The sequence below is a fragment of the Trachypithecus francoisi genome, unplaced genomic scaffold (genome assembly GCF_009764315.1).
Source record: "Trachypithecus francoisi isolate TF-2019V2 unplaced genomic scaffold, Tfra_2.0 Lachesis_group3, whole genome shotgun sequence".
NCBI classification, from domain to species: domain Eukaryota; kingdom Metazoa; phylum Chordata; class Mammalia; order Primates; family Cercopithecidae; genus Trachypithecus; species Trachypithecus francoisi.
Genome location: NW_022681468.1, coordinates 157,694,499 through 157,712,243, shown reverse-complemented (window position 1 = coordinate 157,712,243; position 17,745 = coordinate 157,694,499). Strand labels below are relative to the sequence as shown.

Below are 17,745 nucleotides of genomic sequence, written 5' to 3'. Positions count from 1 at the left end.
GTCGGAAGGCAACTTCAATAAACAAACATCTTCCAAATATTTTGAATTTTTTTTCTGCTTGTTAAATACTATTTTGTAAAGTTTCAATTACTAGTTCAAATCCAAACCTCAAAAAATAGATATGTATTAGAGAAGGAATGGAAAAATATTTACTCATTAAGAATATCAACACATGAAAGTGATTTCAGAGTACGGAGTCTTCAGTCAAAAACAAAGGAGCCTTCCAGCCCTTTCAGGAAGCTTCCTTTTTTGCTTCAGTTTTTGAATTTGACTGAGGGAAGGTGGAAGTGATCGCTTGAGCCCCTGATGAGTTCTCCTTAGTAAAATACTAGCAAGGAAGAATCAGTCCCAGCAGCAGGATGATCTGGGACCAGTCTTCAGATGCTAATTCCCACTTGGCCCTACTCTTCTCCTTTAGAACATTTTGCATGCAAAATATAATTTAATGCATTTCAGATTTCCCCTCCTACCTAAATAGGGCCATAGAATAATAATTATCTTTCTTATGCGTCTTGGTCCCTAACTTAGTAGCAAGGACTTATGAGCTGGTTTGCCCCAAATCTTTGTGCCAAAAATACTGATTTTTAAAAAGAGCACATTGCATCTGATAATGGGCTATATAGTTGTGTGAAAAACACAGTTAGAGCTATCTATCAGTCAGAAAATGTTTCATAGGCCACTGAGGTATTAATTCGTACACTGGAGTAGTTGTTTGGTGGTTGGTAGGTGCCACTGATACATTGTTGTTAACCCAATAGGCCAGAAACAATTCTTGTTCATTTCTTTTCTGAGCTGTCTGTATCTGATGTTCACATATAACACCAAACCACATGGTTTTTGTTTGTTTGTTCGTTTTTCAGAGTGTCAATCCATATCTACAAGGACAGAGACTGGATAATGTTGTTGCAAAGAAGTCTGTCCCCCATTTTTCAGATGAGGATAAGGACCCAGAGTGAAGAGAAGATGCTGGATGAAAACCCACATTACCTGTTAGGCCTCAGCATGGCTTATGTGCACGTGTTAACGGATCCTCTGTGAATGACAGCATGTCTCTTACATAGATAATTATGGATACAAAGCAGCTGTATGTTGATAGTGTATTGTCTTCACACCGACGACTCTGCTTTCTGCTAAATTAGAATAAGAGCTTTTTTGTGTTTTGGGTTTTTAAAATGTGAATCTGCAATGATCATAAAAAAAATTAAAACGTGAATGTCAACAATAAAAAGCAAGATTATGAAAGGCTCAGATTTCTTGCAGTTTAAAATGGTGTCTGAGGTCGTACTATGTTGGCCAAGTCTGTAAAAAGCTGGCATTCGATTTTGATTATGAAGTTCATCCAGCCCTTGAGCATTGTTCTACACCAATAAAGAAGGCTGTACTCAAGAGGAGGAGCTGACACATTTCACTTGGCTGCGTCTTAATAAACATGTATGCAAGCATTGGCATATGAAGTTTTCTTTTTAAAGCATGATAAAGAACAATTTCTTTGCGTAATAGAACAGCCTGATCTACATACATGATAGCATATGACCCTAACAATAATACTGTGAACTTAATGGGTCTGGTGTTATCCCCATTTTACAGATGGCAGAACTGAGATGCATTCAACACACTGAGATACATTCAACACACCATTGGGAATCGGCAGCAAAATCTAGCATGAAGAGACTCTACAGGATAAGTAGCCTAGCTTTTTCCAACAAATAAATGGGAGGAGGGAAAAGTGGGGTACTGTCATAGATTTTAAAAGGCTTAAGAGACATGAGCCAAATACAATGTGTGTGGGTCTTATTTGCATCCTGACTCAAATCAAATCAAGAAAAGTATTGATCAGACAATCAGGGAAGTTTGAGTAGTGTCTGAATATTTTGGTATGATTTAAGTGTTACATAGTATTTATATTATGGCTATTTTTTTAAAAGAGCCCTTATCTCTTAGGGATAAATACTGAATTATTATTATTGTTGTTATTATTATTATTATTATTATTATTTTATTTTTATTTTTTGAGATGGAGTCTCGCTCTGTTGCCCAGGCTGGAGTGCAGTGGCACGATCTCAGCTCACTGCAAGCTCCGCCTCCCAGGTTCACACCATTCTCCCGCCTCAACCTCTGGCGTTGCTGGGATTACAGGCGCCCACCACCACGCCTGGCTAATTTTTTATGTATTTTTAGTAAAGACGGGGTTTCACCGTTTTAGCCAGGATGGTCTCGATCTCCTGACCTTGTGATTCGCCCACCCCTCAGTCTCCCAAAGTGTTGGGATTACAGGCGTGAGCCACTGCGCCCGACAATATTGAATTATTTACAGATGAAATGATATGATGTCTTGGATTTGCTTTAAAATAATCCAGTGGTAGTGATGAGGTAGAGGGCCAGGAGGGAATGCGGATATAGATAATCAAGACTGGGCCATACACTGATAACTGTTGAAGCTAGGTCAAGGATACTTGGGAGTTAATTGTACTTCTTATTTCTTTTTTCTTTTCTTTTCTTTTTTCTTTTTCTTTTCTTTTCTTTTTTTTTTTTTTTTTTTTGAGACAGAATCTCACTGTGTCACCCAGGCTGGAGTGCAGTGGCGTGATCTCAGCTTACTGCAACCTCCACCTCCCGGGTTCAAGCGATTCTCCTGCCTCAGCCTCCGGAGTAGCTGGGATTACAGGTACCCACCATCACCATTAGCCCTGCTAATTTTTGTATTTTTAGTAGCGACTTGGTGTCATCGTCTTGGCCAGGATGCTCTCAAACGATCCTGATCTCAAGTGATCCGCCCACCTCGGCCTCCCAAAGTGCTGGGATTATAGGCATGAGCCCCCACACCCGGCTTGCACTTCTTATTTCTATGTTTGTATGTATTTGAAAATTTCAACAATAGAACCACAGTTGACTGTTAAAAAGTAAGAGTAGATCATGGTAAAAACTGACCTGGAATCCGGGTGTGGTGCCTCATGCTTGTAATCCCAGGACTTTGGGAGGCTGAGGCAGGCGGATCACCTGAGGTCGAGAGTTCCAGACCCGCCTGACCAACATGGAGAAACCCTGTCTCCACTAAAAATGCAAAATTAGCCAGGTGTGTTGGCGCATGCCTGTAATCCCAGCTACTTCTCTCTCATGACCCCTTTTTGTCTTCCTATGGGACCTCACGCCTCCTTTCATATAGTCCCTGTAAGAGAGCGTAATAAGAATTACTCTATATACAGAGCAGGCTCTGTATACATTGTTCATTTAAACATCCCTCCCTAAATTTTATAGATGAAGCAACTGAGGCAGAGGGATTCCATGACTTAACTAAGTCTCCTTAACTAGTAAGTGGCAGAGTTAGAACTTGAATTTAGGTCTCTTGGACTCCACAGTGGATACTCTCCCCTGTACCACACTACCACCTGTTAAAAGAGAAACCTTAGACAAATTAAATTGAACAGACTTTAGTTGAGCAAAGAACAATTTGGAAAATAGGTTCAGAGAGACTCTGCACTGCCATGTGGTTGAAAAAAACCAATGGACAGAAAAAGAAAAGTAAGGTATACAAAACAAAAGTGAGGGACAGAAACAGCCGGATTGGTTACATTTCAGCGTTTGCCTTATCTGAACATGATTTGAACAGTTGGCCACCTTTGGCCAAATCTCAGTGTTAGGCACAAGAGTAGGTTACAGCCTGTTTACACATCCAGTTAGGTTACAGTTTGCTATGTACAGAGAAAACTTTAGGCCGAGCTTACAGTATGTAAGGAGACCTTAGGAGGAAGCGGTTAATTTTCCTTTCCACTGTGGCGTGATCGACCTCAGCAATTTCTGCCAGTGGCTAGGCAAGTGGTCTGAAATTAATTACATACAAGGCTTTTGGGCCTTACGCTCTCGTCCCGACCTGCCCTATACTCCTCCTTCTCTCCCCGCTCTCTCCAACCCCTCCCTTCCTGCCCAGACTCCTCTTTCCTCTTCCTTACCTACTAGTAATCCACTCGGTCCCGTGCCTCCTTCGGGGCCCCCAACTGGCTGTCTTGAGTCCCCTATCTCTGCCCACACCCTCCTACAGTGTTAGCACCTTTGCGAAAGGTGGCTGGGGCGGAGGGGGTAGTCAGAGTACATGTCCCTTTTTCACTGGCCGATCTTTCCAAAATTGAGAAGCGTTTAGGTGATTTCTCAGCTAATCCTACCATATACATAAAGAAATTTAGATACCTTTGTCAGGCCTATGACTTAACTTGGCATGACCTCCAGGTTATCCTAACCTCCACCCTAAACCCTGAGGAGCAAGAGCGCATCCTTGCGGCCGCCAGGCAGCACGCCAACCAACTACATTTAACTGACGCCGCCATCCCACTAGGGGATCAAGCAGTCCCCTCGGCAGACCCAGACCGGAACTACCAAGCAAACCAGCCTGGGCGCCGTAGGCGAGACATAATGGTTCAGTGTTTGTTGGCTGGTATGCAAGCAGCCTCAAACAAAACTGTAAAGTTTAACAAATTAAAAGAAATTATTCAAAATCCAGAAGAAAATCCAGCCGCATTCTTAAATAGGCTGACTGAGGTTCCAACCCAATATACCCGGTTAGATCCGGCCTCCCCCACAGGGGCCACCATTTTGGCGTCTTATTTCATTTCTCAATCAGCTCCTGACATTCGTAAGAAACTTCAAAAGGTAGAGGATGGTCCTCAGGCACCAATACAAGACCTGGTTAAATTAGCCTTTAAGGTCTATAACTCCAGAGAGGAGACGGCTGAGGCAGTGCGACAGGCACGCCTCAAACAGAAGGCCCAGCTCCTAGCAGCGGCTTTACAGCCCAGTTGTAACCCCAGGCCAGAGAGCACACACCCCACAGACTCCAAGGCCACGAAAGGAGCCTGCTATAAGTGTGGCAAGGCAGGACACTATGCCAACAGGTGTCCGCAAGGTCCCCGAGTCCCAACGCAGCCTTGCTATAAGTGCAAGGTGTCAGGACATTGGGCCAATGAATGTCCTAACCCTCGTCCACCAGCAGCCCCCTGCCCTGCTTGCCAGCAGGGAGGACACTGGAAGTCTGATTGCCCCACCCTGAGAACAGGTGCTGCGTCTCCACGTGACCCCCTTTCCCAGGATCCTGGGAGCTCCTTCCAGCTCCTACATCTGGACGACAACTACAACTGAAGGTGCCGAGACTCGGGGACCCCCATCACCCTCGCCGAGCCGCGGGTAACTCTCCTGGTAGCGGGTAAGACAATTAATTTTTTAATAGATAGCGGGGCTACCTATTCTGTTTTGCCGTCCTTCTCTGGACCTAGCCTTCCATCCGATATCTCTGTAGTAGGAGTAGACGGAAAGCCATTCACCCCATGAAAAACTCCACTCCTCAGTTGCTGCCTGGCCAACAACGACTTTGCGCACTCGTTCCTCATTATACCCTCATGCCCTACCCCCTTACTAGGCCGAGACATCCTGAGCACCTTAAAGGCCTCCATATCCATTCCCACCAACCCATCCACTCCCCTTCAACCCCCTCATGACCTGTCGCTCATGCTTTGTGCAAGCGCACACGCTCCTCCTATGTCGCCCCCACCCCCCATCTTCCCTATTTCTGTTCACCCTCAAGTGTGGGACACTTCCACCCCGGGCATAGCTGCCCACCACCCACCAGTTCTCGTCAAGCTCAAAGATCCCACTCGTTTCCCAAACCGCCCCCAATTCTCTCTCTCTCCGACACATCTACAAGGTTTAAAGCCAATTATCACGTGACTACTTAGCCAACACATTCTTGTCCGCACACATTCCCCCTGTAACACTCCAATACTTCCAGTTAAAAAGGCAGATGGAACGTATAGGTTAGTACAGGATCTTTGGCTAGTCAATGAAGCCACCCGTCCCATGCACCCTGTAGTTCCCAACCCTTACACCCTTCTGTCCCATATCCCCACCAATTCTACTTATTTTACTGTGCTAGACCTTAAGGATGCTTTCTTTACCATACCCCTACACACAGACTGCCAGTTCCTTTTTTGCTTTCACATGGGAGGACCCAGACACACATACCTCCACTCAACTGACTTGGACAGTCCTCCCACAAGGGTTCTGGGACAGCCCCCATTTCTTTGGTCAGGCCTTAGCAAAAGACCTTGCCTCCTGTCCTCTCACTAATAGCAAAGTTCTGCAGTATGTAGATGATCTCCTAATCTGTAGCCCTACCAAACAAGACTCTCTTCTAGACACTGCAACTCTCCTCAACCATTTAGGCTCATTAGGTTATAGAGTATAATTTCTTGCCAAACCGTCATATACTTAGGAATTGAAATCACCCCAACAACCCGGTCACTAACTACCGACCGCATGGCCCTAATACATAACCTTCTTCCCCCTCAAGATGCAAAAGAAATTCAATCCTTCCTAGGTCTAATAGGTTTCTTCAGACATTGGATCCCCAATTTTGGAATCCTAGCCAAACCTTTATACGCTGCAGTTAAAGAAACCCCACATGAGCCTTTGTCCAACCCCAAGTTAATCTCGACTCATTTCACCCGCTTAAAAGCTTGCCTTCTCTCACAACCCACTCTCTCACTGCCTGATTTCCAGCGTCCCTTCCAACTCTTTACAGATGAAAGGCAGAAAGTGGCAGTTGGTCTCTTAGCCCAGCCTGTCGGTAACACCCACCGTCCTGTGGCCTATCTATCCAAACAGCTAGACCCAACTGTACAAGGCTGGCAACCCTGCGTGACCCAGGAAGCAAAAAAGCTCATTAGAGGCAGTAATCTAACAGTCCTCTCCACACACCGTCTTCAGGATCTCATCTCTCATAAAAGTATTAGCCACTTAACTCCATCCCGGCTCCAACTTTTCCATCTCTTATTCATAGAAGACCCCACTGTTACTTTAGAAGTTTGCTCCTCTCTAAATCCAGCCACTTTGCTGCCAGACTCTCTTAAACCACCCCATTCTTGTCCTGAAGTTCTGGAGGCTCAACCCCCCAGCCACCTACACTTGCATGACCGGCCCCTTCAGAATGCACAACTAACCCTATTTGTGGATGGCAGCTCCTTTATCAACCCTCAAGGAAACAGACAGGCAGGATATGCAGTAGTTACCTCTTCCACAGTTTTAGAGGCAAAACCCCTACCACAAGGGACCACATCACAGCAGGCAGAACTCACTGCACTAACCAAGGCACTCCTACTATCAAAAGGAAAAACAGTAAACATATACACAGATTCTAAATATGCTTTTCTAATCGCACACACCCATTCAGTCATCTGGAAAGAGAGAGGGTTTTTAACCACCGGCGGTACCCCTATTATTAACAAAAACCAAATACTCAAACTACTAGATGCACTGTCGGCACCTTCCAAGGTAGCCATTATACATTGTAAAGGGCACCAAACTTCATCTAACCCGGTAGCAGCTGGCAACAATTTCGCTGACGTCACTGCCAAGTCAGCCACCGGATTTTCCACCCCTAAGCCTCCTTCTGCCTGTTTTCTCTCCCCCCAGTATGCCCCTAATTACACTCAGGAAGAAAAGGCTAAGCTATTACAAAATCCAACAGCCAAACTAACTACAGGTGACTGGATATATATTGATAACAAACTAGTTATTCCTGAAACACAACTCCATACCATTCTAACAGACATACATAATTCTTTACATATAGGACCCAAAGCCTTATATGATTTCCTAAATCCCCTCCTCCACTGTCCAACACTACAACAACACTTACTTACAATCAACCAGCAGTGCTCTACCTGCCTAAAGGCAAATCCTCAAGGCGCTTTGCGTAATCCCCATCCCAGCCATCAACTCAGAGGACACCAACCAGGTGAAGATTGGCAAATTGATTTCACACATATGCCAAGACATAAAAAATTCAAATACCTCTTAACCCTTGTGGACACCTTTTCAGGGTGGATCGAGGCCTATCCTACCACAGGAGAAACCGCTAACATTGTTGCCTCTATACTCACTGAACATATTATTCCTAGGTTTGGCCTCCCGGTCACTCTTCAATCCGACAATGGTCCAGCATTCATCTCTAAGGTAGTCCAACAGGTGGCAGCCCTCCTACACATCACCTGGAAACTCCACATCCCTTATAGGCCTCAGTCTTCTGGTAAGGTAGAAAAGGCTAACGGACTCATCAAACAGCAGCTCACCAAACTCTCAATCAAAACCCGGCAGTCGTGGGTAACTCTCCTTCCCTTAGCCCTGACCCGGCTGCGGGCAGCACCTCGAAGCCCAACAGGCCTCAGTCCGTTCGAATTAGTCTACGGACGGCCCCTAACCCTCCAACAAATACCTTCCCTGCCAGCCCCTTTGGCGAACTACCTCCCATCTCTCACTCTTCTCAGACAACTCCTAAGACAACACGCTGAGTTAGCACACCCTCCTCCAACAGACGCCTACAACCCACATCTCTCCCTCAGTCGCGGAGACCAAGTATACATAAAAGATATCCAAGCCAAAGACTTACAGCCCAGGTGGAAAGGCCCATACATTGTCCTCCTGTCTACACATACAGCAGCAAAACTCCTAGGACACACGCATTGGATTCATATTTCCCATCTAAAAAGGGCCCCCACCGGGAACAATCAGTGGACATCAGTTCAACTTTCCCCCACTCGCCTCAAACTTACAAAACTTTCTTAACTAGTTCATGCTCCCTGACCCCTGGCGCTTAGCTTGCTTTCTCACCATCCTCTACATAAACCTATCAGGCTTTCAATACATAACCCCAGACCCATATCTACCTCCAGACAATAGTCCAGAGCAGTGGTTTTCCCGTCTCCTAACCTTCATCGAACATCTCCAGTAGCAAGGGACACTCCGTGACTACACTGAAAATGAAGTCTCATTTTATACTTATATTGCTGTTTCACTCATACACCCAGACCTTTGCTAGTCCGCCTACTGTATGGCAATTTTTTCTCATCACTGAAACTTGGCCACAAGACAGCCGAACACACTCAGTAGTACATAGTTCTGCCAGTTGTCTTCCTTAAGGCTATCAAACTTCTCTCCGCACAATAGAGACCCCCTTCTCATGGCTCACACTTATCCGCCAAAGGCTAAACTTAACCTACACTGTGAATATAACCAATCTCTCCCACTGCTTCCTGTGAGGCTTTAGAAGGCCCCGCCTAGTGGCAGCCCCCTGCCCATGGCCTTCAACACAACTGGTCTCTCTCTAAAACTCTTAACCATACAGCCATTAACTGATCCCTCTATGTCCCCGTGTCCTTGGTCCCCAGTCTAACTTTATACAGCCAGGCAGAAGTAGCAGAGCTTTTCCAGCAACTTTCCATGCCACTACGCCACTTCCGTCAAAAATGGGCTGTTTTCCTCCCTCTAGTTATTGGAATCAGCTGAAAGCCTGGCCTCCCTGCAGTGCTGAACTACCTCAATAGCCCGAGTAGCTGCCCAAAACAGGCGAGCCCTAGACTTGCTTACAGCTGAAAAAGGAGGCACTTGTCTCTTCCTTGGAGAAGAGTGCTGCTATTATGTTAGCAAGTCAGGCCTAGTAGACACTAACATTCAAACCCTCAATAAAATAAAAAACTGAGATACAGAACCTTAATACCCCAACCTTGCCGGGACCTTCCTTCTGGGTTTTGCCCATATTCCAACAAATGCTTCCATACCTCGTTCCTATACTAATACTGTGCCTTATTTTATTCTTCATCCGTACGTCCAAATGCCAACCATGGGCCCCGACCTTAACAGCGCCCCTTAACACCAGACAGACCACGGCACCCCTTTATCACTATTACCAATAAAAGGTTGGACTGTTTGGACGAACGGAGAGCAAGATGGTGCACTTCCGGGTTCTTCTTCACCAACTTTTCCTGCGCGCGTGAAAATGCAGCCGGCGACCCGGGAAGGTGCAGACCAACTAGGCATGCGCCAGGTGATGTCAATCCGAAGAGACCGAGATTTACCTGGTCGCACCTGCGGAACGCCCCCTGACACGCCCGTGCCCCGCCTATTGCCCTCCCACTCCTAGAAAAGCCGCTCCGGAGGGACGCCACGCACGGCCTTCCTCAGTCCTCCACTCCTGTCGGGATGTCAGGACAGCAGGAACTCAGTCCGAGAGCCCCACCGGCGGACTCTGTTGGCCTTCTTTGCCGGAGGCCGACAGACCTCTTCCCCACACCTTAGGTGACCAAAATAAACTTGCAGTTTTGCTCCTAACTACTTGCCTACTCGCTGGTTCTTTTGTACCCGCTCTGGTGGTCTTAGAAAAACAAATCAGCAGCTTTGGGCTAAACTTAATTTAGCATACCCAATACTTGTTTACTTATTATGTGTATGCCTCATTCAACTGGGTTATAAGCTCCTTGAAGCCATAGGCTCTGTCTTATTTTTCTTTTTATCTTGATATCTTGCATGCAGCCTAACAAAGGCTAATAACTGCTGAATGAATGAGCTTGATGGAATTTTTTTTTTTTTTTTTTTTGAGACGAAGTCTTGCTCTGTCGCCCAGGCTAGAGTGCAGTGGCGCGATCTCGGCTCACTGCAAGCTCCACCTCCCGGGTTCACAGCATTCTCCTGCCTCAGCCTCCTGAGTAGCTGGGACTACAGGTGCCCGCTACAGCGCCCGGCTAAGTTTTTGTATTTTTGGTAGAGATGGGGTTTCACCGTGGTCTTGATCTCCTCACCTTGTGATCTGCCCGCCTTTGCCTCCCAAAGTGCTGGGATTACAGGCGTGAGCCACTGTGCCCAGTCAATAGAATGTTTTAAAGAAGTCATAAAAGGTCAATCATCTTAGACTGTGTACAGAGGGAAAGGTGGAATTAACTCTCACTTTGGTGGGGTTTACAGATTGATGTGAAGTTGTGTACATGGTTCTCAAGTCTTTCTTCTTTTTTTTTTTTTTTTTTTGAGACGGAGTCTTGCTCTGTCTCCCAGGCTGGAGTGCAGTGGTGTGATCTCAGCTCACTGCAAGCTCCGCCTCCCAGGTTCATGTCTTTCTCCTGCCTCAGCCTTTCGAGTAGCTGGGACTACAGGCCCCTGCCACCACGCCTGGCTAGTTTTTCTGTACTCTTAGTAGAGACAGGGTTTCACCATGTTCTGCAGGATGGTGTCGAACTCCTGACCTTGTGATCCGCCCGCCTCGGCCTCCCAAAGTGCTGGGATTACAGGCGTGAGCCACCGCGCCCGGCCCTCAAGTCTTTCTTAGAATCAGCTAGTAGAACTACCCGCTTCCTTTCTGAGTCACTGCCTAGATGTCGGTAGTTCAGGAAGTGCCAAGACACAGAGTTCCTGCCAAGTAGCTCAGTGTGCTGCATACCATGACGGTGGTGCATGATTCATGTATTAGAGAGACAGACCAGATGTGTGGGGCGGCCCTGCTCAACATCAAGGCAGATCTATGGGCAGACAGAGCATCGGGTTCTGCTGTAGGTTTTCATTGACCGGTGTTCCTCTGACCATGGCATAGCCACTTGGGCAGTGCAGAAGTCATATCCCAGCCCGTCACTGGTATCATGTGCTGTGGCAACAGTCTTGGGGGTTAGAACAGAGAAACCTGGGGAAACACTGGCCACTCAACGGGGAGCAAGCTTGGAGGGTAGGAGAGTCCTAAGATGGGGTCAGGGAGGGATCCAGGCCATCACCTTTCAAAGTGCTCCAGGACATTATTTCCAAAGTCAATTGACATACCTAGCCAGGAGCATATCTTGAGAAAGTAGTATTTTTTGAAGCCTCCTGAAGCCTGGGTTTTACCAACAGCCTAGGCCAGGCAGGATTCAGGGAGCTTGTACTTCACATACTCAACTTTTTGTTTCTAAAGGGAAAGAGAGACTCTACCAAGACTTTTTGGCCATCAGGCTGCTCTTCCAAAATTGTCTGGTGACTTAACCATAGGTGAATCAGAAACGTGGATCAAATTTCCTGCTAAAATACACATGAATGTGGCAATTAAAAGAAAATGTGTAGAATACAGCAGATTTGGTGGCCAGAAAGCCCTGTGAGAAGGCAAGGGCCATTGAAAATTATCTTAACTATATAGTAAAAGAAAACTTGATTCCAAATGGGCACGGAGGAATCCATGGAGAAAGTTGCTAAGACATTTATGGGTGTCACACATCAGCTTCTGAAGTCTATAAATAAAGGCAGGGTGTTTGCAAAGATTCTTGTGGAACCATGTCCTTGAATTTGGGTTTAAAAACATATTAACTTGTAAGTTGCAAAAGAAAGACTCTTTTAGAAAAGAGCTGCTATAAGATGGGCTGAGTTAGAAAGACCTAACAGCCCATCCTAATAGACTGAATGTTCTATTGTTTGATGAATGTTATGTGCCAGTAGAACTTGTTGATAAGCCATTCTTCCCAACAGAAACCGTAACTATATACACAGGAAACAAAAATATTTGTAATGGCTTTTAGCCATGGCAACTGAACACCTGAGGAGTAAGAAGCATCTTAATAAAGCCCATTTGGAAACTACAGTCACTTCCTCACAAGGTGGCCATCATATGGTGTCACCTTCCTTGACAGGACTCATCACTATACCATTCATTTATTCATTCAGCAGTAACTTATCAAGGATCTATTCTATGTGCCAAATACTGAGCTATATTCTGGGACTGGGGAGTCTTATCAAAGAGGTATGAGATATAGGCTCTTCCTTCATGGAGTTTAAAGCACATTTGCAACCATAAATATTCAGCTATTTGTACACTATTATCACACAGTTGATCCCATGGCATCACTGTTTAACAGAGTAGTTAGATACAGACACTTTGTAATTAGATTTGCATTTGACTCTGGGTTCCGTGAATTTCAAATTGTGTGTCCTTGAGCAAACAATTCCATCTCACTGAACCTTAGTTCTTTCATGTAACCAACAGGAAAGATAATACTTACCTTATCATATTGATGTGAAGATAAATTCCCTGCAGTACAGCACCTGTGTTAAACCTCGATTTAGATTCCAAATTCAGAATTCATCAGATTTCAGTGCAAGAAACAAACTCTTTACTCTGGATATGTCCATATGAAAGGGATTTAAGGCAAGGAATTATGTGCTTACAAAATTATTTAAAGATGTGGAGGAGCATGAGGCAGGGATCCACAGTTGGGCTTAACCAGTTCAAGCTCACCCACATAGCTGGAATCCAGAGGTCAGGAAATAGTGGTTGGTGTCACTGCCACCATCACATCACTACCACTGATGTGTGACACTCCCAAAGTCATTGTCCTGACCCAAGAATGGTGGGTTTGCCTGCAGCTACCATCTCTCATAGCAGAAACAGCAGCAGAAAAAGAGATGTTTCTCTTTCTCTTCCAACTTCAGCATCTGTGGGAGTGCATCTATCTGGTGTTCCAGTTTGCTCCCAAAAGCCTGTCTCCTGAGGAGTCAGGTATCAACCACGTCAGGGGTTCCCAACCCCTGGGCCATGGACCAATACTGGTCTGTGGTCTGTTAGGAACCTGGCCATTCGGGAGGAAGTGGAGGAGGAAGTGAGCCCTGGGTGAGTGAACATTACCGCTTGAGCTCCCCCTCCTGTCAGATCAGTGGCAGCATTAGAGTCTCATAGGAGCGCAAACCCTGTTGTGAACTGTCTGTGTGAAGGATCTAGGTTGTACACTCCTTATGAGAATCTAATGCCTGATAATCTGAGTTGGAACAGTTGCATCCCAAAACCATATGCCCCTTGCCATCCGTGGAAAAACTGTCTTCCACAAAAATAGTCCCTGGTGCCAAAAACGCTGAAGACCACTGATATATATTTTCCATATAGGGATAGCCAAAACCCAGGGAAGATGAAGCTCTATCAAAATTCAAAGTAGAGCCCAGCTGTCCTGCTCTCAGTTTTACTATCAATTTACTATCTTATAATAGCTCCAAAGGAGAAAAGTGAAAAACTATAGAATTTTAGAGATTATTTTTTCCCACCTTCAAAGTAAGAAATAGTGCTTTAAAGAAGATGAATAATCACAGCACAGATGTAAACCAAACTCAAGCTTTATCATTAGGATTGGCATAGGAACCATCCCCCTGACATAGACCCCAAACGGACAATGGTATGAATGAAAAAGGTAACAGCGGAGGCTAATCTTTATCATTTTTCACTATGCTTGATTTTTTTGTCGTTGTTGATTTTTGAGTTGGAATGTGAGCTTATTTATTCTTCACAGCTTTTGGAAGATTTCAGCCTGGCTCATCCTATTTTAGAGTGTCTGACAGGGGAATAATGCATGGTATTTAGATGGTACCAGTTATCCAAGAAGGTCACATTTCTTTGCAATTAGTCTATCATACTCCAGAATACCCTGAGAGAGGCTGGGGTGGGAGAGAGGAAGTTATCTTCATTTAACAACAGATAGACTTAGGAAGCGGTGGGGGCCAATGAAAAAGCAGGAACGAGAATGGCAAGATGTGCCAACGCTATCTCCCTTCCCCCACCAACAACCCAGGGAAGTGTTTCCAAATCACTTTCTACATATGCCTTGACTGTTGATTCATCAAAGATGTCTTCAATAGAGTCACAACTCAAACCACATTGCAGTATTTAAGTAAAGGGGAGCATTGAAAAATGTGAATGTGGTATTTCTTCTATTTTTGCAAATGGATGTGTTTGATACCAAACCCTGTCAGCAGCTAATACTATTACTGTGTTTGCTAATATGCTCAGATCAACTGGGCACACAACCAAAACCCGTAACATTCCTGAGTCAAGTATGATCAGATGCTCTCAAATGCAGTTTGCCTTCTTCCCTCGCATCATAAGAGAAAAGGCTTTTGTTGGATATGTTTTGTGAACACCAAAGAGAGTAAATAGCTTTTTGAAGGAGCCAAAGTGTTTCCCCCGATTCATTGTGAATGCCCGCAAGAGAGTTTCCTTTTAAGTTAAAACAATTCACAAATTCTTCCTCCTCAATCAATCTACATATTTTTATCACTGCTATTTTTAATAAGTAACTTTTCTTTCTGAAAATTTATTTCACTTTCCCCCAACCTTTCTGTGATTCTTGGGAGACAAGAGACAGAGTTCATTTAAAACACTCTTGTTTATGATGGATGAAACCACAAACTTTGTGTGATGTTAACCCACTCACAGAAGGAGAATCTGAACTTCAGAGTATTTTGTGTTTGGAGAGAAGGGCTCACTAAGGAAAATGGGCTCATTTCAATTCAGTATATTATAGGAAGGAAAAGATCAAGGAAGAGCTGGTCTTAAAACTGTCAAAATATAATAATTTGATGGGAAGAAAGAAGGAAAACAGAGCAGTTAGAAATGCAAAGATAAAAGAACTGGATCCAGACATGTCTATGTAATTTCCCAGAAATGGAAATTGTACTGGCAATTTGGAAAGAGATATCGAAAAACAATATACATTAAATGTTGAGCGTTTCTTGCAGCAATGCACTTGGAAGGCTCTTGGAACACATGGCATCATGGTCTTATGATTCATCTACATATGGCCTGATCCTTGGTAACTGACGAAAGGGGAAACCAAGTTTCATAAGGAATCAAACACAGAAGAGGAAGTTAAACAGTTTTTTAGGTAAAAAAAAAAAAAACTCTTTTAAGCTGCTAGGTCATCAGCAGAGGATTAACTAACGCAGCCTACTAAATTTGCATTGGGATAGATCACACATGTAATTTCCTTTCATTCTTCAATAGCCCTGTGATGCAGGCATCATTTTCTCTGTTTCCTGATAGTCCAAGAGTTGGTGTCTCTAAAGTTGCTTAGGTAGTTGATGGTTGAGCTTAGATGCAAATAGAATTCTTTCCACCACACCTCAGATTGTCAAACCTGGCTGCTTATCAGAATCATCTGGAGGGCTTTGTAAAAATACAGATTCTTGGGCCTCAGCCCAGGAAATTCTCATGCAGTAGTATAGAGCAAGCTCTGGGGATCCATTTTTTTGTTTTGTTTTGTTTCTCCAGTGACTCTGATAACACAGTGAATTTGGGGAAACATTGCACGCAGTTGCAACCAGAAATGGTGTGAGAATGGGTGAAGACAAGAGCCCTGGAGGGAAGGATGTAGAACACAGGAACTCCACTGCTCTGTGAGAAGCCTGCTAACCTACACCAGCCATAAATAGTCTTACAAAAATCTACCAGATCTGGAAAACATGCTTCGACTTCACCTGAATTTATTTCTAAGACCCCAGACATTCCTAATCAGCCCATCTCCTCCCAGATGGCTCTGCAAACCATTCCTATCGTTTGGAATTATGTTTTCAGAAATCTTACAACGATGATAAAATGCTGTTGCCATAAGCATTTTCCTCTCTCCTCAAGATGAATTAGATGAGCTACTTAGTCCTTCATCAATAAATTATAAGGGAAGAGGCATTTGGAACTATGGATGCCCTTCAAATGTACTTGGCTAGTTACTTGCCTCCGTTTCCAAAAAGATGAAAACATAAAATGAAGTCAGTGGCAAAATGTGCATCATTCCTGGCCACATACCCAGATAGTCTTTCTCTTATCCAATGTGACTTTTTCCTTTGCATGCTTTTTCATCAGGCTAAGAAAACTAAAATATCTTTCTACAACAAATCCTTAAGGTTTCCCAGAAACACAAAGCAACAGTGCATTATTTACTTCTTATGAAATTTTACCATGATATTTTTAACAGCGTGGGTGTTACCCTGACACAGGCCATAAAACTTACTCACTTCTTTGGGGTCTGAGGAATGTAATCTCGTGATTGGTTTTACAGGGAGAACTTATTGGGGTGCAGTTGCAGTTCCCAGAGTGAGTCTGTGCCATCATTGCCTCCGCTGTTGTTCAGTGGGTGGGGCACCCAGAGCACAGGAATGTGCTCTCTGCTTCTATGACAAAACTAAGGACTGAGGCTGCCCTATAGGGAATGGATTCGGAGGCTCCTGAGGCTCAGTTCTCCAGTGAGTTCCAGGTAAAATGCAGAAACCAGGCAAGGCACAGTGGCTCATGCCTGTAATCCCAGCACTTTGGGAGGCCAAGGTGGGTGGATCACTTGCCCCCAGGAGTACAAGACCAGCCTGGGCAACATGGTGAGACCCCATCTCTACAGAAAATACAAAAATTAGTGGTTACCTATAGTCCCAGCTACTTGGGAGGCTGAAGTGGGAGGATCACTTGAGCCTGGGAGGTCAGGAGTGCAGTGAGCTGTGATCACACTACTGTACTCCAGCCTGCTGGGTGAGAGTAAGAGCCTGTCTCTAAAAAAAAAAAAAAGAAGAAGAAGAAGGAGAAATCAGAAACAGGAGCAAGGCAAAAAGGGGGCTAGAGCAAGGGTTATAACATGAAGGAAAATGAGAACAGCTGCACTTTTAATCTATGAATTCAACAAAGGTCTGGGAGCATCTATGTACTCCAAGTGCCACGGAGAGGCTGGGGATTCAGTGAGCCACACAGAGATGGTTCTTGCCACCACAGAGCTTAAGACACATGGAGGAAACAGACAAAAACCAAGCAAATCTGTAAATTGCATAATTTAAAAATTTGGTAAGAGCCAGGAAGAAAGGGTATTAGTCAAAGGAAGGACATAGCCTAGGACATGAGTTAAGAAATGTCTAGGCCGGGCGTGGTGGCTCACACCTGTAATCCAGCACTTTGAGAGTCCAAGGCAGGCAGATCATGAGGTCAAGAGATTGAAACCATCCCGGCCCACATGGTGAAATCCCACCTCTACTATTAATACAAAAAAATTAGCTGGGCGTGGTGGCGCATGCCTGTAATCTCAGCTACTCAGGAGGCTGAGGCAGGAGAATTGCTTGAACCTGGGAGGTGGAGGTTACAGTGAGTCAAGATCATGCCACTGCACTCCAGCCTGGTGACAGAGC

The 17,745-nt window shown here is 44.8% G+C and overlaps 1 protein-coding gene across 2 annotated transcripts in view; it reads left to right on the top strand.

Moving 5' to 3' along the window:
* The window catches only part of LOC117070937 (neuroendocrine protein 7B2), a 56,881-nt gene extending 55,433 nt beyond the window's left edge, over nucleotides 1-1,448 (top strand). For both annotated transcript variants that reach the window (XM_033190700.1, XM_033190699.1), the window contains exon 6: nucleotides 861-1,448. In XM_033190700.1, coding sequence (XP_033046591.1) covers nucleotides 861-956 — 96 coding nt within the window. In that variant the 3' untranslated portion in view covers nucleotides 957-1,448. The remainder of the gene's footprint in view (nucleotides 1-860) is intronic.
* Nucleotides 1,449-17,745: the final 16,297 nt, after the last annotated feature.